The 25,753-nt window shown below is 51.1% G+C and overlaps 6 protein-coding genes and 1 non-coding gene across 9 annotated transcripts; 6 read left to right on the forward strand and 1 right to left on the reverse strand.

The window, feature by feature from the left end:
* Positions 1-938: 938 nt before the first annotated feature.
* TRNAA-AGC lies at positions 939-1,011 on the forward strand. Its single transcript has one exon. It is a non-coding gene; the product is annotated as a tRNA-Ala (tRNA).
* A 362-nt stretch (positions 1,012-1,373) lies between these two features.
* LOC112895900 (protein CPR-5-like) lies at positions 1,374-4,989 on the forward strand. Its single transcript, XM_025963900.1, has 5 exons — positions 1,374-1,761; positions 2,773-2,829; positions 2,902-2,937; positions 3,019-3,687; positions 3,803-4,989. The coding sequence occupies exons 1-5, from the start codon at positions 1,480-1,482 to the stop codon at positions 4,337-4,339; spliced, it is 1,581 nt and encodes a 526-aa protein (XP_025819685.1). The 5' UTR covers positions 1,374-1,479; the 3' UTR covers positions 4,340-4,989.
* A 250-nt stretch (positions 4,990-5,239) lies between these two features.
* On the reverse strand, positions 5,240-7,299 carry LOC112894946. Its single transcript, XM_025962799.1, has 3 exons — positions 6,879-7,299; positions 5,830-6,039; positions 5,240-5,694 (listed from the first exon to the last, which is right to left on the reverse strand). Exons 1-3 carry the CDS (start codon positions 7,189-7,191, stop codon positions 5,588-5,590), a joined length of 630 nt encoding a protein of 209 aa, XP_025818584.1. The 5' UTR covers positions 7,192-7,299; the 3' UTR covers positions 5,240-5,587.
* Positions 7,300-8,812: 1,513 nt separating this feature from the next.
* On the forward strand, positions 8,813-11,127 carry LOC112893711 (small ubiquitin-related modifier 1). Its single transcript, XM_025961173.1, has 3 exons — positions 8,813-9,006; positions 10,540-10,689; positions 10,789-11,127. The coding sequence occupies exons 1-3, from the start codon at positions 8,932-8,934 to the stop codon at positions 10,858-10,860; spliced, it is 297 nt and encodes a 98-aa protein (XP_025816958.1). The 5' UTR covers positions 8,813-8,931; the 3' UTR covers positions 10,861-11,127.
* A 1,826-nt stretch (positions 11,128-12,953) lies between these two features.
* Positions 12,954-16,433, forward strand: LOC112891480 (protein XRI1-like). 2 transcript variants are annotated; one of them, XM_025958362.1, is made up of 9 exons: positions 12,958-13,221; positions 14,211-14,266; positions 14,354-14,476; positions 14,969-15,057; positions 15,175-15,235; positions 15,323-15,425; positions 15,528-15,571; positions 15,661-15,741; positions 15,865-16,433. In XM_025958362.1, exons 1-9 carry the CDS (start codon positions 13,190-13,192, stop codon positions 16,137-16,139), a joined length of 864 nt encoding a protein of 287 aa, XP_025814147.1. In that variant the 5' UTR covers positions 12,958-13,189; the 3' UTR covers positions 16,140-16,433. The 2 variants fall into 2 exon arrangements, with proteins under 2 accessions (XP_025814146.1, XP_025814147.1); XM_025958361.1 differs by having other exon boundaries at positions 12,954-13,221; positions 15,175-15,425.
* A 2,880-nt stretch (positions 16,434-19,313) lies between these two features.
* On the forward strand, positions 19,314-20,847 carry LOC112894847 (transcription initiation factor TFIID subunit 11-like). Its single transcript, XM_025962676.1, has one exon. The coding sequence runs from the start codon at positions 19,577-19,579 to the stop codon at positions 20,450-20,452; it is 876 nt and encodes a 291-aa protein (XP_025818461.1). The 5' UTR covers positions 19,314-19,576; the 3' UTR covers positions 20,453-20,847.
* A 1,005-nt stretch (positions 20,848-21,852) lies between these two features.
* Positions 21,853-23,404, forward strand: LOC112891696 (CRIB domain-containing protein RIC4-like). 2 transcript variants are annotated; one of them, XM_025958625.1, is made up of 2 exons: positions 21,853-22,473; positions 22,586-23,404. In XM_025958625.1, exons 1-2 carry the CDS (start codon positions 22,347-22,349, stop codon positions 23,053-23,055), a joined length of 597 nt encoding a protein of 198 aa, XP_025814410.1. In that variant the 5' UTR covers positions 21,853-22,346; the 3' UTR covers positions 23,056-23,404. The 2 variants fall into 2 exon arrangements, with proteins under 2 accessions (XP_025814410.1, XP_025814411.1); XM_025958626.1 differs by having other exon boundaries at positions 21,920-22,473; positions 22,589-23,404.
* The last annotated feature ends 2,349 nt before the right edge of the window (positions 23,405-25,753 follow it).

Here is a 25,753-nt window from a genome sequence, read left to right on the forward strand (position 1 = left end):
ATGGTGGCAAGAGAAAGTGCTTCAACCTCCAATGCCCTGGGTTCGTCCAAACAAGTAACGAGATCGCCCTCGGCACGAGCTTCATCAACCATGGCTCCTCCATAACGTACGACGGTGTGCCCTACGTCACCATGAGCATCCACAAGGCTCCAGGTCAGCAGCAATGGTAGGTGTCCGTGAACGAGACCGCCATCGGCTACTTCCCGCACACTTTGTTCCCGATCTTCTTCCCGGAGAGCTTCGTCAACCAGGTGGGCGGCGTGGTCCACAACTCGAGACCCAACGGTGCACACCGACACCGTCATATGGGCAACGGCCGCACACCCGATAGCGGCAGCTCGGCCGTAGCGACGGCATATTTAACGATCGGCGCCAGTGGAGTTGACAAAGTGGACACACCTAACTTGGTGGGAGTCACGGCCCCCAGGTGCTACAGCGCTGCTATCCTCGGGGAGAACGTCCACATACCTGGCTTCGACGTCGCCTATGGCGGGCCCGGTGGACGTGGTTGTGACCAGTAATATTGTAATGACGTGTTGCCATGTCGTTTTTTTAGGCTCACATGAGATCGTAATAAACAGACATATGATATGGTGGTGATGTTGCATTGGCAATGAAAACACGGATGATTTCTGAAAAAAAAAACTAAGACGGCCTCACGTGTCATCCAAGCTTTTGCTCTCTCTCTCTCTCTCCCCCTCACTCTCTAATTTGTTCCCGCACACAATCGATCGATTAATTGTCGGCGAGCACGCCAGGCTCTCCTTGTGCCTTCGCAGCGTGTTTGGATTCTTGTGGTTTCCGGACCAGATGTCTTGCTTGGCATGCTAACTCGTAATACACAGGTACGCATGAGGTTACAGTTGAACATTGGTAGCCAAAAAGTTGGGAGTTACTGATTTGGTGTTCAGGGAAAGCTGTCACATCAGTACATCACAGGGGATGTAGCTCAGATGGTAGAGCGCTCGCTTAGCATGCGAGAGGTACGGGGATCGATACCCCGCATCTCCACACTTGGAAATTTTTTTTGGGTGTCTTCATGGCCCAATTCTTCTTAGGTCGTCGAGCAGCCTGGCCTGCCGTGCGTCGGCCCGTTCATAACTCGCGCGGCCCGCGATCCAGCACCGTACGTCCTCATCTGTCCGGGCAGGCACCAGCTGGCCCATCCCACCAGCAAGAAGTGCGCCGCTCTCCAACCTCCGCAACCGCAACAAAAAAAAAAATATTTTTCTTCGAATTGTCCGAAAAGTTTCCCAGAATTTTACTTCAACGGCTAATTCGGCGCCCCGTAATAATTTTTTCCTTTCCCACGCCACCTCGACGCTCCTCCCTCCGTTCGCCCGTTCCCACGCCCGACGGCGTCACCACCCTTCCAAATTCCAGCGGAGCAAGTCAAAACTCAAAACGGAACCGAATCGCACCAGCCCGGCCTGAAGAAAGGAACACCCCAGAGGCCAGAACGGGTGCCACCCCGCCGAGATGGACACGGGCTGCCCCCACCAACCCGGCGACCCCTCCGGCGCCGATGCCGACGACGCTGCGTCTTCCTCGGCGGCGTCGGCCTCCTCCGCGCGCGGCTCTGCTTCCCGGACCTCCCGTCTGCGCAGGGGGGTTCGGCTCCGGCTGCGGCGAAGACGGCAGGAGCCAACCCTGTCCGCCGGGTCCGGGTCCGGGTCCGGGGGCGGGGGCCAGGGCGGCGCCGGCGTGCAGGACGACCTCGCGCTGCCCCTGGGGATGTCATTCGCGGCCGTCCTAGCGCAGGTGCGTGCCATTTCCACGGGTCGGGAGGGCTCGAAGGATGTTCATGTCCTTATTTTTACTTTTTTTAAAAGCATTCTGCTCAATTGCGATCCTGTTACCGACGAGGCATAGCTACAAATCGTAAAGAGGCGTAAGGTGAACTACCGGAGTCAATTCTGTTTTGCGGTTCTAATTTGTACTGAGCGATGGCGCTTGAAATGTGATGTGGCAGCTTGGGGCTAGTGAAATGACACGGCACACAAAGGTGTATGCTTTGAGGGGGAAGAGGAATGACCATGCTTTTTGACATTTCTGTGGGCTTGTGGTTCGCAAGTTTTCTAATTCGTTTGCTAGTTTCCAGATACTAGCTCCCTGCTTGTTATTGTTTCAGGATGTTTGGATATTAGTTAGATTCCTGTTTAGGCCAGTAGATGACTTCAATATCGATCCAGTTCGACAAAATTAATTGTTACCCCCTTCTGTATGACTTGTGCCTTCTTCGCAGTTAGTGATCATGAGAATCTCTCTTTTCTGTTTCAAAATCACATGGAAGCAGCAAGGTGCTAAAACTCGGACAATTACCATATTCACTGATTATGGGTTCAAAGAGGAGAGAAATTGAGCATAATTGTTGTATGCCCATATGGGCTACGCAGGGCTTTCCCACAATAAGTAGTAACAGATTTACTATTGCGGCATTTGCTAACCAATTTAATAGCTTTACATTGCAAATTCATAGTGACCGCCAACCACAGTAAAATTCTGGTAGTCATGTGTGCTGTCCTTTTCTCCTACCCTTCCTATGCACTATTGTTACGATTATATGCTCAGAATCTGTCATCTGTTCATCCACTCTCGAGTTCACATGCATAGCTACATCATCAATGCACACAGAGTACACTGAAGCATATCCTATAATTTCACCAATTCATCTGCATACAACTTGAAGTTAGCATGATCATGTCATATGTTGTGCAAAGTGTTAAGTTTTTTTTGTTCAGGTCAATAAGGAGAAACCTTCATTGACTGCAGGTTGTGAATACGAAGACTCACTCAGGGGAAAGATTACAACCTGCACTCCTTTCGAAGGTTAGTGTACTACAATTTGACTAAAATATCTACGAAACCAAGTCTGAAACTGAGTCTTGATTTTTGATGCAGATATGTACATCAGCAGTGAAGGAATCATTGAGAAATGTAAGCCTAATTCCCTTTATCATCACACAGCTCAGTTGTTACTAAAATTCCTGATATGTCTTTCACTTATCATCTGTGTAGATATATGGCGATAAGTTAGACAGTTTTATGAGAAATTTCGAGAAATCATTCAGCAGCACACTGACGACGCTTCATCTTGTTAATGAGATGCCTGTTTATGAACAACGTCCTATTCCTCAATGTTCTTTTAAGCATGAAGACTCTGCAGCTGCAAGCATGTTGAGCACTGGTGGTCCACAAAAACCCCCACAGGAAATCAAGCAGGACATTTTGAACTCAGTAGAAAGTCAGCTTGTTCTTTATGCTGGCGGCAATCAGCAGCTGACTCGTCGCACTCGTGGCATATCTTCTACTGAAGCTGATCAGCGGATCCTTAATGCATTTGAGAGATCTTTAAAAGAGCAAACACGATCAAACGAGCTCAAGGAATTTGAGATAGGCCTTAGCATGAGAAAATTGCAACTAAAACAGTCTCAACTAGAACTTAATTCCTACTCACACATATTAGAAAAGATGAAGTTATCCTTGGGATTTCAGAAAGCTTCCTTCCGAGGGGAGAAATTGAAGACCGAGATGCAGGACACAAGGCATGCACAACTACTGAGGACACTCACAGATTTTCTTGTTAGCGCAGCGATTATCATGTCAGTATGCTTTGGTTACGGAACTTATATTTATTCATACCAAAGAATAACTGACATTACGGCAGCGTGTTCGGTCACTTCGAGGGTAAGCTCATCATCTGTCTCATATTCTTTTTTTATCAGTGATCAATAAATAATTCAATCTTAAGAAACCTGTGTGATAATCAGAAAGACTCTCTCTCTTGTGCGTCCTCATGCAGGGATCTAAATCATGGTGGGTGCCAAATTCAGTGTCAAATTTCAATTCCGGGTTGCTCTTCTTAAGATGTCATTTCATAGCAGCAACACGAATGGGTTTTGGCATGGTAATGATTGTGGCAATTGCTTGGTTAGCATTCCAGCGTTCTGCAGTGTCTGGATCAAATATGCCAGTAACTTTCAATTTCATTCTGTTGGGAGTTATTTGCGGCTTTGCTGGAAGGTTTTGTACCAACACTCTTGGCGGTGATGGGAACATCTGGCTCATATGCTGGGAAGTTCTTTGTTCCATCCATTTACTTGGAAATTGTTATCCATCTGTCGTGTACCGAGTTCTTCATGGTCCTATATCAGTCTCTCACAACAAGGAAGTTGTTTGGTTCCCATATTGGATTCGCCGGTGGATATTTTATGCTATGCTGGGGTTTATTATCCCAGCCTTGACTGGCTTCCTGCCGTTTGCTTCTCTTTCAGACTGGCTTAATCATTTCACTCAAGAAGTAAAATCCATCTTTGTTGGTGAGGAAAGTGAAGCCTGAAAGATCTTGGCCTCAATGATTGGCACGATTATGCCCGTTTGTGTCAGCGGTGCAAGCAGGTTTTGTAGAGAAGTGAAATCATTCTCTCTCAGAGAAGCTTCAGCAATACCCAAGGAAAACTTATTCGATGGGACTGCACAGTTGAATAAGGAAGAAAAGTTGTTCGTAGTTCTGCAGCAGCTACAGAGCATATATTGATCCAACCTAACGTGCTCCCATCTTTGGCTAATATAATGGGATAGTTCTGCAGCAGCTACAGAGCATATTGATCCAACTCGATGTGATCTTTGGCTAATGTAATGGGATGGATATCTCCTTCCACTGAAGTCAAAACTTCTGTGGATTTAGGCTTTCACTGTTGTGATCTTACATCTATTGGATTTCAAGTGCCTCGTTTAGCCAAAGGCTTTTTTATTTCAGGGTGCAAGTTCACAATACAGCATAGTCCGTGGACTTTGTCCACCAGTTGGAAACTCTGTCGATCTATCAAAATCCTTTTGTTGTCTTTGTTGTAGCTTGATAATATGTTTGTTCATTGTAAATATCAAGACAGACAGTTTATATAGTATAGGCACTGGACGCTTATTCTATATGTTTACTGCTTTAGCAAGTTGTGTGCGGAAGGAGAGATCTCCGGGCTTGAGTGAACTTCTGAAGTTGTACTTGCAAGCTGGTACATCCGTTCGATGTCTTCACCTACTTACTAATTTTTTCATGCGCTTGCATTCTAGCCCCGAGATATGCATACTTGCGAGTATGCGAGTTTGCTGAAGATTTCGATGTATGTCTGTCCATTCGTATGGACAGTACACACCAAGTCACCGACACTGTTATTATTGCTACTCACTGTAGCTGCTGGCATGCAACAAATGCACAAATTATAGACTTTCACTAGGATTCTAAAGGTAAAATGCCAGTTGCAACTTGCAAGCATTTTGATATTCACAGGTAACATTTTTCCAGTTACAGATATCATGCCAAGCACACGGATGTACAAGGGACTACTGAAGTACAGCATACAATAGCTGCATCCTACAGCTGCCTCCAAGCAAAATTTTATGGCCTTTCATTGATGAAGCCTACATGACCTCTGGAACATACAATAAGGCATGTCAATTTACCTCAGCTCTGGAGGTTGTCTTGAGCGAACCGATGCCGCGATGCGTGTTTTCAAAGGCTTGTATGCATTCTCTGCCACGACCACGATGCATTCTTTCAAAGGCTTGTGCGCATTCTCTGTCACCGTTATCACCGAACTCTTTTACAAGAAAGTGAGGCGATCATCTCCTCCTCCTGTGGCCGCTTTCCATTTGCATTTACAAAGCTGCAGGAGAATTTAACTGGCTGTTGTGTGTCTGCTCCATCCATGGATCACCGAATAATGCAGGAAGAAACAGAAAAGGGTTTAGAATATGTTCTCGATTGTATAATATGAATAAACATGAAACACTGGTTACTTCACACATGAGAATTTGTTAGTTGTCACTCACCTGAGCCGTACTCTACTTGCTTAATCTTCTTTGCTGGAATTGTGTCGTCCAATCTGAGTCTTCTCTTCAAACCAAGGACGATTTCTTCGCTAAGTACATCATCACTTCGTTTTGAAAGAGATGATCCGTTCTCTTGAGGCTTGGTCCTCTTGGAACGCCTTTCTACCACGAGTCCAGATTTTCGCTTTGAGCACACAAGAGTTATAGGATCTGAAGAATACAATTTCACAGACCCAACGACTGTGTGAGTATCTGTAATGATCTTCCACAAGTGCAATATACGCCACAATGGCATTCTTCTAGTATTAAGTAGTTCCGTCTAATATTATGTGGATTAGGTAATTCAGTAATGTTCACTATTCACATGTTCATGAATTATGTATAGGGTTTAGGGTTTAGGGTATAGGGTTTAGGTAAAATCGATGTGCAGATCAGCAAGTAACACTTTTTAATGAACTAACGAAGAATCGCTGCATGACAATTACATGAGGCCCAAAGATACTGAAAACTGAAACTACGTGTAATCAACAATACTGAAAACTGTCAGAAGAGTGAGCTATTTTGCATTTTTCTAGTCTGGCCAAGATTGTACTACAAGTTTGTCCGAAACAAGGTGTATGTTACCTGTCCTTATACAAAGACAATCGACAGAACAGATAAACTTAGGAATAAAAGCTAGAACTATAGTTTGCAATCTCAACTATTGCAGCATCAGAGTAGTCCATCAGTAATTTCAGAAACTTTTGTTGGTATCCGCTCCCTTATACATTCAAAATCTTTTTTTAAGAAAATAGTCATTCAAAATCTTAGTAGCAGCAATTTCGTTAACCCCGTTGGTATTATTGATCGTCGAAGCTGATAAGATTACGTAAGAAACCAACCAGGCATAGAATCTGCATGATCACTTGATCCCGGAACCCCGACCGCACATTGTAACATCCAGTGATCCAGAGACATTGCTCCTATTTCTCTACCAGTTAGCAATCGTATTCGTATCAATCAAGGATTAACAGTTCCTAAACGAGGGGAAGGCCTGACCCTGAACGCACCTGAGGTCGGGGCAGGAGACGCGGCTGGATTGCCGTCCACGGCGACGGGCGCGGCGGCGTCGGCGCCGGTGGGCAGCCCGCGCGCGGCGAAGAAGTTGAGGAGCGCGCGCCAGGTGACGGCGGAGCAGACGTGGCCGGGGCCGCGGCTGAGGAAGTAGCCGTTGGGGCGGACGGAGGCCGGGTCCAGCCCCAGCGCGAGCCCGACGCGGGCCAGGTCCACCCCGGAGCCGCCGTCCACCGCGATCGCCACGGTGTCGCCCGGCGGCGAGGACGAAGAGCGGCGGAGGTGCACGGTGCGGAGCGGCGAGCCCATCGCGGGCGGGTGATGGATGCTTCGGAAGGGCGCGGCGTGGCGTGGCGGGGAGAGACACGGAGAACGGTCTGGACTCTGGTCGCTGCCTCTCTGCTCTGTTGCTGCTGCTGATGCTGATGCGTGTGCTCTTTCCTTTCTGGGGGAGGGGAACAAAGTCTAGAAGCGTCGCCGCGTTGTTGGGCGGTAGCTAGTAGGATTGCCCGGCCCACGCGCGGTCGGACTCCGTTTCCCTCACTGAATCCTGGGTCGTTATGGGCTTCTCTAGTAAACTTGTGGGCCTTGGAGGTTCGCTAATCAATACTCCACGGGCCATGTCGATTGAGGAGGACTCGCCTTCGACGGGCCAAATATGACTATTATGCCAGGCCCCGAACTTTTTCGAAGTTCGAACTCACACAGTCACAGGAGAAAGAAAAAAGGGAGTACACAGAAAAAAGAAATTATAGTTCAAAACTGTTGTGTTGGCTGATGTTAAAGTTATTTCCGATACTCTATGTTGTGTTGATTGATGAAAGGTTATATCTGATGGTACCAATAATGCAGGTAAAGATAGAGAAAAATGTGGTAATAATCTGTGGCTGCAAATAATCAAAATAGCCATTAGTTCGAATAATATGGCCGCTTAAGCTTTGTGCATGTCACGCCTCTATCATCATTTGTCAACATGAGTCGCTGCGTCCAAGGGGACAATTAGAGAGCTAATCTCGCACTTTTTTTGTGGAAACAGCTGGACATTCACCATCTCATTTTGTTTTTTAATGCAACTTTTGAGTTTTGGCAGGCGATACACAAACAAAAGGGTACCTTGGTGTGGTGGAGCATAGGAGCCCCTAGGTGCCGGAGCACTCACCGCTTCCAATTGGACATTCACCGCCCTATCTTCTCCTACATTCACAATCCTACCCTTTTTTATGCAGCTCATGACCATTAAGCCCTAGATAATAAATGAAGAGAGATTGATGTAAACTCGCACGAATTTATGAATAAAGCCACCTATGCCTTTGAAGCCACTGGCTAATGGACTCTTGTCAATGGATAAAGCCAACTTGATTGTTCATAGAAGCCTTCGAAGTGAGCTATTTTGATTTGTGTTCTTCTGCTATCTATCTAACCATGTGGTCAAGTTAGGGGTAGAAACTAGAAGGTACACTTATGTACGCCCCCTGTCACGTTCCAAACGCCATCTTCTAACGTGCAAGCGCATCGTCTCCCACACCGCTCCACACGCGTCCGTTCGGTCGCACGACGTAGAGGACTCGCCGCACCAGCCCGTTCGCGCGAACCGCTCCCACTCCCCGCGCCCACCAACCCGCCCCCGTCCGTTCCGTTCGCACGCATGGCGAAAAGACGCATCCGGATAACTCCGCGCGCCGTACACCTGTACACGCCGCGGCGGGCCCCACACGGGCCCTTGACCCGGTTGGCGTGCAACCCACGCACCGCACCGGCCCACGAAGCGGCGGGCGGGCGCGGCCGCACCCGATCCGGATCCCGAACAGCCGCGCGCGCGGCCGGGGCCAGGTACACGCGGGCCACAGGGTTCCGCGCAGGGAGGATCCGGACGCCAACCTCGTATCAAATCCGGTTACGGGCAGCCGCCCTATAAGACCCCACGTCCGCCGGCGCATCGCAACCCCACCCCCAACCCGCTCCGGCCGCCACCGACCGATCGATCGCCCGGAGATCGCCGGACCCTTCCGCGAATCTAACCCGTGCCGCGTTTCGTAGCCTTCGACGACGATGTCGGGAGCCGGAGAGGAGGACAAGAAGCCGGCGGAGGGCGGCGCCCACATCAACCTCAAGGTGAAGGGACAGGTATGCTCGCCGGCGGTTCCCCCGTCATCTTCTTCTCCTTTCCTGCCGCGTGATAGAGTAGTACGGAGTAGCTCGGTTTCGCCTTTGCGGCGATCCTGGCGCTGTAGTGGTTGGTTAGGTTTGCGTCGATTTTCGGATTGCTGTGCCTGGTTGATGTTTGATTCTCGGCGATTGCCTTCGACATGTACATTAGGTACCCTACGGTCTAGCATGCAGCTTCCCATGTTGCGATCATCACTTTCCGCCTTAAGATTGACTCCGAGTTGATCCGATTTAAGATTGGATTGTTCATATTTGAAATAATAACGGTATGAACAGGGCATCAATTGTAGATTAGTCAATCTGTACTAGTATTATGGCACAATGTTCACCATTTAATTTAGATAGAAATTTGTAGACAACAGGAATTCGGAACTCTGAAGTATGCCTTGTTCTCATATGTAAAACCTTACCCTGATCATCCTTCTGGGTGCTGCATGTTTATTATTCACTCTGTGCTGACGAATGCTCCATGGAAGTGTTAATTTTCAAAGTAATCATCTTGTCTAGGCTGTATAGTTCGATATGCATGACAACTCAACTGAATATCAATCTGTAATATGGACCCTGGCAGAATTCTCATCTTTAAAGTTTGAGGTAGATATTTGTAACAGTTAGTCAGCACTGAAGATTAAGTTCTGATCTTGGACATTTTTAGTACTGGATATTTGGTTATAGTTTTTTAATGCCACACGATCCTGTTTTAGAATAGGTCTAGTGAATAGTGGCTTAAAGTACAAATTTACAGAATCATACTTGTTTATGCTTGTTATTTTCTAACTTAAAAGTTTGAACTTTTGCCTACTGTTATGTGAGAGGTTGATATACTCTAGTTATTATTATCTGATACCTGTATGTTTTTTATGCCACGCTTGGCTCAAATTGCTTGAAGTGTTTGCCAGTCTTGCTACTGCAACCCTTGTAGCAAGCTCTTTCAGGAATTGTTTAAGTTGCCTGTGCATATTGGTTTTCATGCTGGAGAACTACACTTTAGCTTGCCTACCTAATTTGTTGGTGTGTTTTGGCTATATACTTCTTTACAGGACTGGACACTTGAAACACTTGTCTGACCCTGGCCTGTTTGAGTCAGTTGGTCTGGGGTTTGTGTGGCTTTGCTGGATGGCTTTTAGCATTTTCAAGCAACGCTTTGCTTAACCAGTATGGGTGACCTTAAGGTTATACTTAAAAAGTTTTCCACAGCTCTCTACTTATAAAAAAGAATTATCTTTGGTTATTCTTGTCTGACCCGAGACATCCTTAAATATTATCCAGAAATCTAGCTTCCATGATGAAAGCTGATCCTCCATTTAACTGAGTTTTTGGGTAATTCGTAGTGATTGATTGATATGGTTTGTTAAGAATGCATTGTCTCTATACTGATCTATGTATTGTTGGATGTTGCTGTGTTTTCCATGTCAGATTGGAACTGTTTTAGGTTGTCTTATGATTTCTCGGTGTCAAGTATTATTTTTCACTTACCCTCTTGTATGATAGGATGGCAATGAGGTGTTCTTCCGTATCAAGAGGTCCACCCAGCTGAAGAAGCTGATGAACGCCTATTGCGACCGCCAGTCTGTGGACATGAATGCCATTGCATTCCTTTTTGATGGCCGCAGGCTTCGCGGTGAGCAGACCCCAGATGAGGTGCGTGTGCTTGCAGACTCACTCAGCTTGTAGCAACTCTCTTAACATTGAGATGAATCGGTGACTGACATTTTGTTTCTGTGCCTAAAATTGCTTCAGCTGGAGATGGAGGACGGCGACGAGATTGACGCCATGCTTCACCAGACCGGAGGCTACATGGCTAGTGCTTAGAAAGCCCTTGTCGTAGCCTCGTTTTGCTGCGCTGTGCGCCCTACCTTCCATAGTAAACTAAAGAAGTCATGAAGGAACTTGTGAGGCTCTGGCCCCTCTGTGTGCCATTGCTGAAGGACATCTGTAGTCTTGTTTAGTAAGATTTGGTACTTTGGCGTGTCATGACTCGTTTATCTATCCCCTAATATATCCTCCCCTGTGTGTACTCCCAATGATCGCCCATGGTTTGTTTAACCTGCTCGAAGTGCGCCTTGCTTTGCTGACCAACCGTTGTGCATGGAGCCGGAGGTCATGGTTAGTTTTGTGTTGCTGAGGTGCGGGAAATCGTGCGCTGCACGTGTCACCATTATCGTTTCGAAAAATGTTAATAAGCCTTTGATAGCCTGCGATTAGCGTGAGCAGGCCATGGGGATATCATGGCTTTTTATCTATATAAATATTTTGTTCGCATCTCTGCCGCCAGACTTTTGTCTCTATCGTGTGCTGCTCCTGTGAGTGAGGAATGATTATGACCTTTTACTGCCAGGAGCGTGGAATGTGATCAGTTTGCGTACTTCATGTAAATCTCTGGATCGGTTTGCAAGATTAAGGTGGATCTGTCACCTCAATTAAGTACACTCCGCGAGAAAAGGAAGACGTACCAACAAGGCTATTTGATCGTTCACAAAAACAGCACAAAAGAATTGGAAGTGCCCCTCATTTCAAAGGTTCTCTATAAGAACTCATCGCATATGAATCAAATACTGCCATGCTGGTGAGTGGTGAGGGAGCTTGGTGATACCGGCTCTCTGTACACGGCGTCCGAGCTGGTATGCAAACGGCTCTGGCTTAGCTATCCTCTCTACACATCGCCGTCCCGATCTGGTTCGCAAACGCCTTGCGAATACTTCCGGCGACCCGGCATGTGTACTCAGTTCTCGTGAGAAAATAAAGGTAGCCACACGGTCCACGAGGCATGGTCCCGTCGGTAAACTCGCCGGTAAACAGATCTGTGATCCGTCGCTCCGTCTGTAACAACCGGGATCAAGATCCAAACCCCATCTTCGCACTACCTTTTTAACAGTTTTTTGACCGACCTGCACAAGTAGCAGTTTACTACCGAAGCTTTTTATCTGCACCAGCTCATCACGCAAAACCTAGACTCTTTTCTTTTAACTCGTCCCAATCTTAAAGCGATTCCGCATCATCTTTGGTTAATCGGAGCCGACGAATGAGAGCAGCTGACATTCTTCGAATTTACTGTTCACGCCACAAACGCCCCATGTGCGCCCTACCAAGTACCCCCCAAAAAAATGCCTGCGATGTGCAGCAGCTTCCGGTCGAGTTCGCCCTGTAATTTTGTGCCCCCGCCTGTAACAACAGAACGGGATAGGGCGCTCCCGACATGTGGGCCACGGAATAGATGGATCCGGCGGGCCCACCTCCCAGTGTCGGGCTCGCCGGTCCTGGACCCGAGGGGAGGGGGCAGCCTTCTTTGTTCTTGTCTTGAATGCTCCGGATCACATGAACCCTCAGGGGTCCGCAGTTAATGGCCACGATCTACCTCTGCACCTGCGTATTTACTGTTGTTCATGCCATTTCCGCCGCGACAAATAAATCTTAGCATCATCTAGCGCGTCGGGTGTACACGAAAACATTTAATAGTGCGTGTGATTTATTTAATTATTTTCTTCCTTCAACTTTGGATGCTTACATGAAACTTGTTGCCAGCAGTAATTCTCCGGAATTTACCAAATCCCCTTGGATTTCGCCTCTGGGCTTTGGCTTCCTTCCCGTGCAAGCTTCCAAGGCCCAGCCAACAGCTTCCTCGGCAATTTTCACGGCCTCTCCTGCAAATGCTCCGGTAACCGCCTTTTAAAATCGCGATTAGATACAGTTAAACAAATGCGCGGCAGGATCATCGCGTCGCGGGAAGGGACCAGCTGCTGGGATTAGTCATAAGATAATCAGTGCCTTGCTGCTTTCGTTGTGTTTTCGTCGGTCCCCGTGCCGCTGCGCTGCAGACTGTGCTGTCACATTGGAGCGGGAGAGGAGAGAGAGGGACAGAGAGAGAGAGAGAGAGGAGATAAAAGCATCGGAATTTTGGACTTGTCTAGAGAGAGAAAGGGACAGGAGGCAGAGGGAGGGAGAGCGGCGAGCGCTGAAACCGCCTGCTGCCCACTCCCCACCCCCCACTTCTTTCTTCCACCACCTCTTCCTCTTCCTCCTCCTCACCTGCCCCCTCTTCTTGGCGCGGAGGGGGAGAACCTTCCGTCCCTATCGTTGTCTGTCGACGGAGTGCTACCTGCCTCGCATCGTGGATCCAATCCGTGGCCCTCGGCGCGCGGGTATGGATTTCGACGGCGCCATTGGTGATCAGGGGTGAGCTGCTCTCTCCGGGCTTTACTCATGCCGCGCGTGATTCGGGTCCGTACGGCGAGATGCCGCGGGAAAGGCGGCGTTTTGATGGCTGGGCTGGGGGACGAAACCGCGGTTTATCTCTGTTTTCCGCTTCGATTGCTGCCCCTGTTGATCCCCAATTTCAGTATTTCACCCTGTTTGGTACGGATGTTGGGTGCAGTACTAGTGCAAGTTGCTACCAACTGCGCCTTTTTTGGTGATCTTTATGTAGCTTATGATGATGTTGGAGATCAGGGTAAAGACTTCTAATTGTGGGGGGGGAAGATCGTGTTTTCCCTTCTTTTGTACGAAGCTTTTGTTGTGGTGTTGGCTCCTTTTGTGGTCTGTTGCGCCTCAGTTAGTAGCAGTTGTGTGTGTTTTTGGTTCTTGCGGTTAAACCCTAGCTACCGGTTGCTGTTCGTCGTGTTCGTCACAAGTTTTGCGCCCTATTATCTAACACTTTTTATGCATTTGTCTACTTGTCCAAGGATTTCTGTTTTTCTCGTTATATTCCGTTGCATTGTTACATTATTATCGCAAGCTTTTGGCCTGCACTATTCTGCTTCTGACTATCTGAAAATTCTTGCATTCCACAAAGAAACAATAGCAATATTGACATGCTGTCCACATGATGGAAATCTTGCTGTGGCTGTTGCTCTGCGTTCCATGTCAGTTAGTACTTTGCACAGCTGCAGAATTTATCATCTATATTTAATATTCCTCAAGTTTAACATTGAGTTCAGGTCTTCAGTATGATTCGCTGTAAAAATTATACGATTTATATTCCCCCAGTTTAACATTGAGTTCAGGTGTTCAGTATAATTCACTGTATTTTTTTTTGCCGTTTCTGCAATATTTGCTTGGACAGACTTTATACTCTGTGCTTTCACTCGTTGATCTGAAAATTTCTTCAAGCCTTTGCATGAGTACCCACTCCTAACTGTGCTAGTCATTGTGGAAATTTTTTACAGTGAGATTTGGGGATGGCAAAGTCAGGAGTATAGTCTGCAGAAAGATCTGTTAGCTGGTTTGCACCACACTTTGCACCACTCATTTTGCCCTAAAGATGTTTCCACCTGAAGACGCTGAGCATCTTGTATTTCTGATTTGGCAGATCCCTGTAGCAGCTTGTGGGCTGAAGCAAGCAACAATTTGAGTGATGATTGGAGCATGCTTGATGAGCAAACTCCAATTAAACATTGTACCGACTTCGAGTTTCAGTTCTGCGATATAGGAGGTAATGTCCTGTTCTCATGGTTATGAGATCAACAGTTATCACCTTAAATGTATGTTGCGAACAATTTCACCAAGTTATCAGCACAAATGGTTCTCTACTTCCAATATCCTGTACTAAACCAGTCTGCATACAACCAGTTGCACATTCTTTTAACTGTTACTATTCTATTTAGTTGTGTTCGAGAAAAAAAAATTATGTTATCTATAATTCTCTCTGCTCCCAGTAACTTGTAACTCCACAAATGTACATATACAAAGCAGAATGACTAATAAAATAAAAAAGTCAGCTGGTTATCAGTTCCCTCTTGCACATGTTTACTCTTAACCAGTGTTAAAATTGTCCTATACGCAACTGTTGTAGGATCTGACCTAATTATTACAATGGACTCCACTTGTTATTTCCTAATTCCATTTTGTCTGGCTTCTTTGGAAAACACTGAAAATGTGCTTCAATATGAGCTGCATTTTCTGAAATAGTTAAGCTTCAATGTAGATATCATCATCAAGGACTTTGAAGAAGGGAAGGAAACGTTACAGGCTAAACGCAGACGCATGCTGCAGTTCTGTCCAGAAAATGTTGAGGTAGATGCTCCATGATGGATCTATCAGTGTCCCTTTTTTGGAACTGTGTCAATTTATTTATCGTATGCAGTGGCATATTGTATTGCCTTCATTGGTATAATGCCTTACTATTTCTAGATGACCTGTACTATGACTGAAGATGGGCTTTCAGAAAGTCTGCAAGTGATGGATTTTCCAGGTACATTTTCAATCAGTTCTGTTAGGCTTATGGTGTTTACTTGGGTGTATTCTTTTCTGTTCCTCCTAATTATGCTGGTAACTCCAGGTGCCAACTGTTTATTGAACTCTGACGGGACAGATGAACTGCCAGAAGAATGGTTAGTCAATTGCTCACAAGATAGCGAGCCTCGTCTCCCAGCTGAAGAAATGTATGCAATCCAATCCATAAGTGCTTGGCTTTATTAGTTATTCAATTAATTGTTATTGAAGATGCAATATTGCTTCTTATGGTTTCTGAACCTTCTTAACAGGACTAGCCCTGCTACTGCCGTGGAAAAAGACAACAGTACCTCTGGTTGGTACAAACCTCTCATGAGTTTTCGGTATTGCTGTTTGTAGCAGATTCAAAGTTGCTGATAAATCAATGCTATGCTTATTTTTCAGTGCATCAGAATTCTTCGCCTTGTGAACAAGCTATTGTAGTTCACAACAATCCTGTGCAAGCTAGACCTACACCTCTGAAAGGTGTGCCTAACTCTTGTACAGTTTGTTTAAATCGCCGTGGATTTTATTCTTCCTTTTCAAGAACATTGCATATTGGTCGCATCTCCTATCTATTGAATCCATTCACTTTTCTCTGTTCCATAGCTGGGAGAAATATTATCAGAGCAAAGAAGGTGAGAACATCAGTGGCCTTCCCTTTCGAGCTTATCAAGCCATGCAGTATCCTTGGCGCTGTCACACTGAATGACATCAACGAGAAGATCCACGCCCCGCCACCATACAAGATCAAGCACAAGAATGACGAGGAGCTGAACTCACACCAAGCTTCGGCTATCTCCGGGAAACCTGTGGTCCACATGACGAAGATCCACACCGAAGGGGGAAAGGGAAGCATCACGATCACCAGAACAATAGGCTAAGCTGACTATTGCTATGTAGGACATTTGATTTTGCATTTCTAGTGCTCTGGGTTTGCCCCCAATTGGTCTGTGGCCGAAGAAATGCATACCCTTAGTAGAGTGATTGTAACATTTCCCCCCTTGGGGAGCATTTGCCTGTGCTTGCTGTTTATGGGATAGATGTTAGAATCTAGATAGAGCGTGCTTGTTTTCTGCTGTTGAAAGGCGAAATAGTTGGTGTAACCTGATAAGTATGGACATATAGGTTTGTTGAAGTTATATAAAATCTGCGAGATGTGAGCTTGACAGACTGAACTTCCTTTTGTCACCTGTTAATTTGAGCTGTTCATGTCTGAAACTTGATCAGACGTGAAGTCCAACGGCAGAGACAGTGTTTGTCCAATGCAAGGACACTAGCAGGAGACATTGCAGCAATGCAGCCTTGCCGATGCCATGCATCCATGGTCCCGTCGTCCTGCGTCCTTGGCTTGCGCGTATCTGTCAGGATTCGCAAGTGCGCCCAAGATCGCATGCCGGATCTCTGGCGAAATGATGACTGGTCCATCTATCTGCTCCCGTCGTCCGGACGACGGCACGGCAGCGGCGCTGGTGGCTCGGCTTTTGCCAGCGGCGCCGTTGGGCGCGCGCACTGCACCTGACGCACGAATCGGAGCCCAAGAGCAGGGCTCGTCAGGTTCCGGACGGACGCTCGCCATCCTGAGCGAGCCTGAACTCCTGGCCGTGCGCCCGTGCCGGCCGGGCCCCTGCTCTGCTCGACCGCCATCCCTGCCGCGCGTCCGTGCGCGACGCCAAGACCTCGGCGCCCGGCAGCGGCACGGATGGCGCGTCGCGCCGTGCGGCCGTGTACCAGGACGAATACGGGCGCGGTGCATGTCTGCTGCCACTGCGTTCCGACTGAATGGAACGATCCAGTTTTACCTTCCTGTGCACTTTGCAGCAGCTCCTACGACCACTGCGATACATCCACTCTTCGTTTCCTTTTCCTTTTCCTTTTTTTTCAAACGTGCCCACCTCCTTTTCTTTTCTTTTCTTTTCCTTTCCTGTTTTTTGTTTTTTCAATCCTTGCTCAACGAGTATGGATTCTAATCAAGCCATTGTCAAGGTTTAACAAAAGGGCAACGGTGATCAAGTCACAGAACATTTCCGTTAGCTACAAGACAGTGCTGTCATGTCAGCTGATCAAGTAGCCGCCACCTGGTGCCGTTTCGACACGGAAATACCACCTGCTACAATGCTATAGTATTATTGTAAACATCCATGATCCATCCGTCAGACGCTGATGGATCTCTTCCTAAACTAAAGATCGGACGGCAACTTGGTTGCGAGACCGGCGCCAGCCAAAGCTCTACGCTACCGAGAGAGGGAACACGAGGCGGGATCTGGCGCCCCTGCCGGGGCATAACAGGGAGCTCGCACGTGCCGCCGCCGTTGCCGTCGGGGAGGAGGCGGAGGCAGGCAACAAACCCCCAAACCCCACACGCGTACGGCCACAGCCTGGCGGGGGAGAGACTCCTCGGGGCTTGTTGGTGGCGCAGCGTTTTCCCGAGCGCGCGGAGCCGACGGGTGCCCCGGCCAGCTCCCGGTCACCCGCCCCCCTCCTCATCATGGCCCCTCGTCTCGTGCCGTTCCTGCGAAGAACAAGGCTGCCCCGGCCGACGCCTCGCTGCTCCGGCGGCGGATCCGCCCAATCCGGATGCTGGCTTTGGCATTTCTCCGGCGCCATGCCGGCCTCGTTTTGTTCCGTAGCGCGGGCGGGCGGGCGGCGCATTATTGGCGTTCCGGGATTGCAATCACCATCTCACTCACATGGAACACTGGTCACTGCACCACTCGGATCAGGATCATCGCTCTCCTCTCGTGAAGCAGCAGCACTGCGCTAATGATAATTCTTCCCTGTGTTGCGATGAGAAGACCTTGATGACGAATCATGTTCGAGTAGAATCCTGACACGGGTTGGGTTCAGACTGCAGAGCGCCAGGAGATGGCAGGTGAAATTCTCACCCAACTCCTCCTGCACGCTCCCCGATTACATTACACCTAAACAGTGAGGAGCCAGCCGTGGCAAACTGCCGATTAGCCTACGCGACCGGCAGCTGTGGAGAGGTCAACTGGGGTGGTTGCAATAGCGATCGGCAAGAGGGGATTATTGATTTGGTTGATTAGCGTCAGTGCAGGTGCAGTGCAGCGCGCCGAGGGACTAGTCCCTGAGTCCTCTTTTCTTTCCTTTTTTTCTAATGGCCAGCCAGACCTATCTCAGTCGAAAGCTTCAGCATATACCACCAAATACGCGCACGTACGCGGGCATCTACAACACACAATGCTGTTAGCTTATCCTGGTAGCAGGTAGCAGCGACGTCGTCGTCCTCCAACCAAATACCAAACTGGACAACTATCATAGTGATGGAGGACGAATGGGGAGCTTCCAGGGTACATCTCGCCTGTCTGGACTTTATCAGTTGAGTCGGCAACACTAGACATTCATAAACTTTAGCAGGTGGTACTACTCTTAGTACTAAAGTAGAGATCAAAGTAAATTGTCAAAAAAAAAGGTAGAGATCAAAGTAAGAATCACGCACGCTCCAAGGTTTTATTTTGACGAAGTTTTGGATTGAGGAAATTGTAAAAGAGCTAGCGTGGTACATTCTGATTTTGTTTTCTGTCAAAGAGGTCAAAAAATCGTGTCTTGTTTCGAGGATCAGCACACTCTTCTGCCTGGTGAACTGTAAAGAACGAACCAACAGCCCCATTGTCGACTTGCCGTTGCTTACACGCACATGTTCAAGTAGCCACATTCAGGAATTTTACTCTCCCTCTCTCTCTCTCTCTCTCTCTCTCTCTCTCTCTCTCTCTCTCTCTCTCTCTCTGTGAACAGAGATGTTTACTCTTCTTCGGATTACAAGTTGTACTCTGAAACACTAGAAAGTTACTGTGGGTAATTTAAATTTCAAAGGTTGGAAAGTTGGCATTTGGCAAACCAAAAAACACAAGATGCGTACGTTTCCGGTTCATTGTATGTCCTGAGTCCCAACAAATGTTCCAATCATTTCGAGAATTGAAATTTCACATCTACATGGCACCTAAAATTGGTGCTACGCATAGCATAGACGCTCCCAAAATTGGTGCTACGCATCTTGAAAAGTCCCCTACCCAGGAATAGGAAGGCCGGCCGGCGATTACGCGTTCATGGCAGCACAGTAATTTTGGCCCAATCCCCCGCACGTTGCGGTAATTGTATAGGCCAGTTTAAAAAGCCCGCGAGACCCGCTCCAGCCTGCTGCCATGTCCAACGCCTCCCTCCTTCCCCTCATCGCGCGCGACCGTACCCGACCCGGCCATAAGACGCCACCTCCCCGCATCTACCGCCACCTTATCGCCTCGCCCTCCAACGCCGATCGACGCGAACCGGGCACCAACCCGCTGCGGCGGCCCGGCGAGAGATGGACGGCGGGCGGCCGGAGATGCGGCGGACGATGACGCTGTCCGAGCAGCTGTCCACGCCCGACCCGGCCATCCGCGACTTCCTCAAGATCCCCCAGGACGCTGACGTCGGCGGGAGCCCCGGCGAGGACGGCAACCCTGCGGCAGGCGGCGGCGGCTGGAAGCCGCTCCGGGACCGCCTCCGGCTCCGCCGCGCGGCGGGCGCCTGGCCGCCGCCCAAGCCCCGAGGGCCCGCGGCCGCGGCCCACGCCCGGACGAGCAGCGCTGACCTCAGCAACAGCACCAGCGCCAACAGCCGCAGCAGCAAGTACAACCACGCCGGCGAGGCGGCGGCGGCCTTCTCCCGCACCTTCTCCCGCGCGCCCTCGCTCCGCGCGACGCCCACATTCTCCCGCGTCGCGTCCACCCGGGTCGGCCCCAGCTCCACCTCCAGCTCCAGCTCCAGGCGCCCCGGGTCGTCCAACTTCCGCGACCATGAAGAGGAACGCCGCGACGACGGCGACGGCGAAGACAGCGAAGAAGATGATGATGATGACGAGGAGGAGGGCAAGGAGGAGGCGCCCGCGGCGCAGATGTCACTGATGGCACTGCTGGAGCAGTCGGACAGCCAGTGGGACGACGACGACGACGAGGATGGCGGCGGCGGCGGCGGCGCGCGCAAGAACGGCGACGGCGACGACGACGAGGACGACGGCGAGGGCCGGGAGGAGGAGATGGTGCACGTGTGCTGCGTGTGCATGGTGCGGCACAAGGGCGCCGCCTTCATCCCCTGCGGCCACACCTTCTGCCGCCTCTGCTCACGCGAGCTCTGGGTCAGCCGCGGCAACTGCCCGCTCTGCAACGGATTCATCCAGGAGATCCTCGACATCTTCTGACCGGCCGAGCTTGCCTCCGCCATTGTTCATCAGCTAGGCCTTTTCACGTCCATGGCATCATCACAATCACCATCGTCTCCCTCTGCTTCTTCTTCTTCTTCTTCTTCCTCCTAGACGAGGAAGTGACACGGAATCTATGAAACCGAAATCCCTAGAAGAATTCAATTGATCAAGCTGGCGGTAACTAAGGCTGGTGTTTGCTAATACATTCAATTTTTTTTTGGATGTGATTGATTATATGTTAAGTTTCAATAAAAAGTGGTATATGCAATGTGTGTATGTATATGCACATTTCAGAGTGTGGTTGTTAGGTTGACTAAATAGCACCAAAAGCTTATGATTATACATGTTTCCAGAGTATCTAATGGTAATGGGAAAGTCGTCCCTCCAAGTAACTACCAGGCTGTTCTTATTTTTCTTGGTTGGAGGTTGGAACTGAACCATCAAATTCGTTCATGTCACCATCTGATGATAACAAGACTTTGTCCGTGGTCCAATTGTAAGCCTAATCTTCTCAGCATTTCTCTTCACTGCAATTACTAGTGTCAGTTGCAATTTCTTAACATCACAAGTTTATCCCATATTTGCGTACTCTCCATATGGAAAATACGGTACCCAAATGCAAGTAGACTGACTGAACTATTCAGTCTTCACGGAACATATGGGCCTTTCCCCTGAATCCCACCCAAATTAAGTGTTATATTAGTTAGGCCCAAGAGTCGCTGACACAGTCAACCACCCATCTTTTTTCGGCCCAGTTCTCAGTGGTCAAGCCCACCTCATGATTTTACTGGACCTGGTCGCCCTGTATTCCTTTACCATTTTTTTTTCTTGGAAGCAAAGATACTGACGGAGGCATTTTTTTTTTCGTGGTAGCATGAAACTACTGCAAGTCTGCAACACGCTAAGCACGCATTATCTACAGAGGTGACTCGTGTAAAATCGATCTAGCCCTTTTCATGTGCGCGCGCAGCAACGCATGAGTACAATCGAGAGCAGGTCGATTAGCAAGGTAAAATGAGCCGGGAAACCAGTCATCCCAGTGGCCAAAGTGCCAATGCCCATCGGCAAAGCTGGAGCCTGGAAACATCGCGGGGGCGTGACACGAACACGGCCACGCCGACGAGGACCACGGCGGCAGGGAGCGTACACGCCGCCGCGTTCCGGCTTCAGACTTCAGACTTCTTCGGGAGGCTGGGCGTCCGAAGCGGAGGAGCCGTTGGGGCACTCGCGCTGGTCCAGGCAGGCAGGCGCACGAACGAAGCCACCGGCGGGCCGCGCGCTCGCCGCCCCCTTCGGCTCAGCTCACCCAACCCGGCCCATCCGCCCATCCGTGCGCATGTCCGCCGCGACCTGCTGGGAGCTGGCTGCTCCTGCATTTGCGCCCGAAAGGCGTTGGGGTTCGGGTGGCGCGGGTACCGAACCCAACACCAACCAACCCAACACAACCCAAACCCCATCCGCAAACCACTCCGCCCCGGCCCCGTCTCTTTCCTACCCCCACACAGAGGAGAGCACTGGCAGGCGCGCACACACCACCGCGCCGCGGCCGTGCCAATATAGTAGTAGGAGAGCACTAGCCGTATGCCATGGTAGTGGCGCCACCACTTCTACGCCTATAGTATCCAGCCGCCTCGCATCGCCGCTCGCCTCTTTTCCATCCCCTGCCACCGAGCGGCACCGAACTGGGCGGGGCGACCGGTGGCCGGCCGGCCCCAGCGCGGAGCTGCTGCGCGCGCGTGCGGACCTAACGCGCTCTTTCCGCTGGAGTAAAGGCTCGCCACCTTCCCTGCTGCTGCTATCTGTTCTGCTTGCTCCAGCAGCAAGTCAAGAGGCAGCGACGGTCGGGTTCGGCGCGGCGCGGCTGGGCAAGCGCGGGTAATCCGGCGGCGCCATGAGCAGGGAGCAGCAGCAGCCGCGGCGGTTCATTGCCATCCCCTTCTCCTCCGGCTGCCGCTCCCACTCCAGCGTCGACGTCGTCGACACCTCGCGCCTCGCCGGCAAGAAGCCTCACCCGCAAGGTGCGTGCGTGCCAATTGACAGAAGCAAGCAGTTTTGATTCTTCCCTCTGCTGCCTGGCCGCCATGCTATTGCGTGCTGGTTACTGAAATTTGTTGACTCGATTGCCATTAGCAGGGATTGAGTTCGGGGTGGTGCCAGGCGGCGCGTTGGCGAGGCCGGCGTCGGCGGCGGGCAAGGGGGAGTCGCTGGTGGCACGGCTCCTCCGCGGGTTCAAGAACCTGTCCCAGATCTTCGCGGTGTACGACGAGGACGAGGACGAGGAGGAGGAGCGGGAGATGGTGATCGGGCTCCCCACGGACGTGAAGCACGTCGCGCACATCGGCTGGGACGGCAGCACCAGCACCACCACCAGTCTCCGCTCCTGGAACCGCGCCGCGCCGCCTCCGCCACCGGCACCCTCCTCCGCCTCCGCGTCCGCGTCCACCTCCGCCGCCGCGCCGCCCCAGCAGCAGCACCAGCCGCCGGAGCAGTACCCGCTGCCCCTACCGGCGCTCGACATGCGGCAGTTCGAGCTCGCCATGGCCGCCCAGGCCGCCGCCACGAGCGCCGGCACCAGCGGCCCCCACCGGCATCACAGCTAGCGTCGAGCCAGGGAGGAGTTGGTACACCCTTGGCTCGTCAGTCGTCACAGGCCGTCGTCCGTTTCTGCCGTCCACCTCCGTCCCCATGTGGAGCAGGGTGGGGACGGGAGCGAGCGCCCGGGCCGGTCGGTCCGACCTCCTCGGCTCTTCCTCCCGCCCGTCCGCCTGCCCGTTCCCCGCCCTGGTCGCCGCCGTGTCGTCGGAGTTGGTGCATGCTTCGTTTGCTTGTGCTTTGGCCATTGCTGCGGTGCTCTGTACTGTACGTAGCCCATTTTTTTCCCCCGGGGGTTTCTTGTTGGCTTGCTACTTGTTCCTTACCGCCGTTACGAAATCTTAATTGCTCGCTCTACACGGTACTCCATGGGCTTAATGGCGTCTCCTCTCGTCGTCGGCGCTGCTACCCTTTTTGTTTGTCCGGTTACCGCTCGCGCCGTCGCCTCGGTGGTTGGGTTTGGTCGGGCTAGGCTGCCGACTGGTGCGGCGCCCGCGAGGGTTCGTGGGCGCGCATGAGATCCGCGGCCGCGCGCGTCTCGGCAGTTTGCATTCCCCCTCCCGTGATCTCGTGCCGCTGCGCCGCGCGCGCGTCGTGGCAGCCTTGGCGCGCGTCCACGGCGCCGGCCGTGCAGCTGCCGGCCTGGCCTCGCTCGGCCGGGCGCGCGTCCCTGTGAGGCGGCGTGAATGCGCGCGTGCACGGCCACTGTTCCATGGTCACGGGGCCAGCCGGCCGGCCAGGGGTCAGGGGATGTACCAGGCAGGGGTGGTCGTCGTGGTGGTGTGCTCAGTGCTCGGTTCATGAGATATGAGCGCCGAGGAGCCGCGTTGTTTATCCCTGGGGCGCCTGCACCCATGCATGCATGCCGTTTATGGGTGCGAGCGCCTGTTCCGGCTCGCGGGTGTGGAGTGGAATCTGATGCCCTGATCTCGAGGGGTGGCGTCTCCACGCTCATGGCTCAAACCAAACCAGCTTCAACAAAGTTTGAATCTTCCAGAGTAGGGTCTTGTTTAGATTGTAAAAAATTTACAATAGTGACACTGTAGCACTTTCGTTTGTATTTGATAAATTTTATCTAATCATAAATTAATTAGACTCAAAAGATTCGTCTCGTGATGTACAATTAAACTGTGCAATTAGTTATTTTTTTACATATATTTACTGCTCTATGCATGTGTCCTAAAATTGATGTGATGGAGAGAAAGTGTAAAAATTATAACATTTGAGGTGCGTCTAAACAGGCCCTAGGAAACATTCCTGCTTCCTTTTTCCTTCCCTCTCCTAGAAGAACTTCCATGGCGATTTGCCCTGTCGTGCGACGGCACGAGTTCACGCAGCACACCGTGTGCCCATGAACGATCTTTTCCAGTTCCTTTCACCGCTCCAATTGTGCGCCTTGGGCCCATCCTATTCCTGCAGCATCTCAAGTCTATTCGCGTGACCTCGCCATGCTTGAAAGGATCGTGCCGAGGCTCGCAAACTGCCAGTGATCGACAACCTAGGGTGGGGTGGCGTGGCGTGGCATCCGACGCGAAACTGGATAGAACGAACGAACAGGCCGTGGCTGGCTCCTCCCGCCCGGACATCTGCGGCACCGTCGTGCCGGTCGCGCTCACAGGTCCGAAACTCCCAAACCCATGCCGCGCCATGCCACAGCCGTCGCTCTGGTTGGCTTGGACGCTTCCGGTTCACGTGACCCGATTTCGACGGCTCAACTAATCAAGCCGGCTGGGATTTACAACTGGGGTTTTATGTGAATTTCCGTATCTTTTTTTTCTATCTGAATACGGTCTCTGTTGTCGCTGGCAAGCGGGCCCGGGCGGCAGGCGCCGTTCAATTTCCACGGGCCCCGTCCGGTCCCATGCGTCGCTGCCCCGTACTTGGTGGATTCGGCCCGCACCGGAAACCGCGCGCACGCCGCGGTGGCAGCGGGCGGAGGCGTACGTGTCCGTGACAGCAATAACCCCGTCGCCGGACGAGCCGGCCGTCGCCGCCGTCCGCGCTGGCGGTGCGTGACCCGCGACGGCCGCCCTTAACTCGCCGTCCCTCTCCCGCCGATCATATCGGGGCCTCAGGAAGGGTCGGGTTGGTTTGGTGGCGGATTTAATCATGGCCGGCCGGCCGGCCGGTACGGTCAGGCGGATTCGTGTGGCGTGCGCTCCGCTGCGGCGCGCGCGGCCGTTGCCCGGGCGGATGCTACGTGATCCGGGGGCAGGGCGACGGGGTCCCGTCTCGCTCGGGCAACGGGCGATGGGCGACGAGGGGGTGGTGGCGTGCCACACGCGCGCTCGCGTCCAGCGGCATGTGTCCCCGTTCCAACAGCGTTTCATTTACGGCCGGTCACGTGTCGGGTCACACACGCATACCCGTCCGTACGGAGCGGGGACTGTAGCGCCGTCCGTCGCTGCAGACGCATGCATCGCCGCCGTTCGTCGGGGCCTCGCCGGTGCCTCGGATCGATCGATCGGGTTCATGATTGGCGACCGGATGGTACCATCCCTCCCTAATCAGCAGCAGGCTGTGGGTTTCAGGCTTTCAGGTTCAGGGTTTGGTGACCTGCCTGCCAGCATCTGCCTCCTATCACGCTCCAATCAGTCCCAGCTGCTACCCAGTGGGCTACTAGCTCTTGCTTGTCTCTTGCTCGAGCCCGGCTGCATCGGTTCCTGTTCTGAAAAAATTTGTGTTCCCGGCACGGGCGTTTGTTGG

The sequence above is a fragment of the Panicum hallii genome, chromosome 5, assembly GCF_002211085.1.
Source record: "Panicum hallii strain FIL2 chromosome 5, PHallii_v3.1, whole genome shotgun sequence".
NCBI classification, from domain to species: domain Eukaryota; kingdom Viridiplantae; phylum Streptophyta; class Magnoliopsida; order Poales; family Poaceae; genus Panicum; species Panicum hallii.

Excerpts from the sequence above, each read along its gene's own strand:
- LOC112895900 (XM_025963900.1), top strand. The coding sequence starts at position 1,480 with ATGGACACGGGCTGCCCCCACCAACCCGGCGACCCCTCCGGCGCCGAT. Across the intron at positions 1,762-2,772 it reads TCGCGGCCGTCCTAGCGCAG|GTTGTGAATACGAAGACTCA; the intron begins GTGCGTGCCATT and ends CATTGACTGCAG. Across the intron at positions 3,688-3,802 it reads CGTGTTCGGTCACTTCGAGG|GGATCTAAATCATGGTGGGT; the intron begins GTAAGCTCATCA and ends GTCCTCATGCAG.
- LOC112894946 (XM_025962799.1), bottom strand. The coding sequence starts at position 7,191 with ATGGGCTCGCCGCTCCGCACCGTGCACCTCCGCCGCTCTTCGTCCTCG. Across the intron at positions 6,040-6,878 it reads GTCTCCTGCCCCGACCTCAG|ATCCTATAACTCTTGTGTGC; the intron begins GTGCGTTCAGGG and ends TGTATTCTTCAG. Across the intron at positions 5,695-5,829 it reads GCAAGTAGAGTACGGCTCAG|ACACACAACAGCCAGTTAAA; the intron begins GTGAGTGACAAC and ends TGGATGGAGCAG.
- LOC112893711 (XM_025961173.1), top strand. The coding sequence starts at position 8,932 with ATGTCGGGAGCCGGAGAGGAGGACAAGAAGCCGGCGGAGGGCGGCGCC. Across the intron at positions 9,007-10,539 it reads ACCTCAAGGTGAAGGGACAG|GATGGCAATGAGGTGTTCTT; the intron begins GTATGCTCGCCG and ends CTTGTATGATAG. Across the intron at positions 10,690-10,788 it reads GTGAGCAGACCCCAGATGAG|CTGGAGATGGAGGACGGCGA; the intron begins GTGCGTGTGCTT and ends AAATTGCTTCAG.
- LOC112891480 (XM_025958361.1), top strand. The coding sequence starts at position 13,190 with ATGGATTTCGACGGCGCCATTGGTGATCAGGG. Across the intron at positions 14,477-14,968 it reads TCAGTTCTGCGATATAGGAG|ATATCATCATCAAGGACTTT; the intron begins GTAATGTCCTGT and ends GCTTCAATGTAG. Across the intron at positions 15,058-15,174 it reads TCTGTCCAGAAAATGTTGAG|ATGACCTGTACTATGACTGA; the intron begins GTAGATGCTCCA and ends TACTATTTCTAG.
- LOC112894847 (XM_025962676.1), top strand. The coding sequence starts at position 19,577 with ATGGACGGCGGGCGGCCGGAGATGCGGCGGACGATGACGCTGTCCGAG.
- LOC112891696 (XM_025958625.1), top strand. The coding sequence starts at position 22,347 with ATGAGCAGGGAGCAGCAGCAGCCGCGGCGGTTCATTGCCATCCCCTTC. Across the intron at positions 22,474-22,585 it reads CAAGAAGCCTCACCCGCAAG|CAGGGATTGAGTTCGGGGTG; the intron begins GTGCGTGCGTGC and ends GATTGCCATTAG.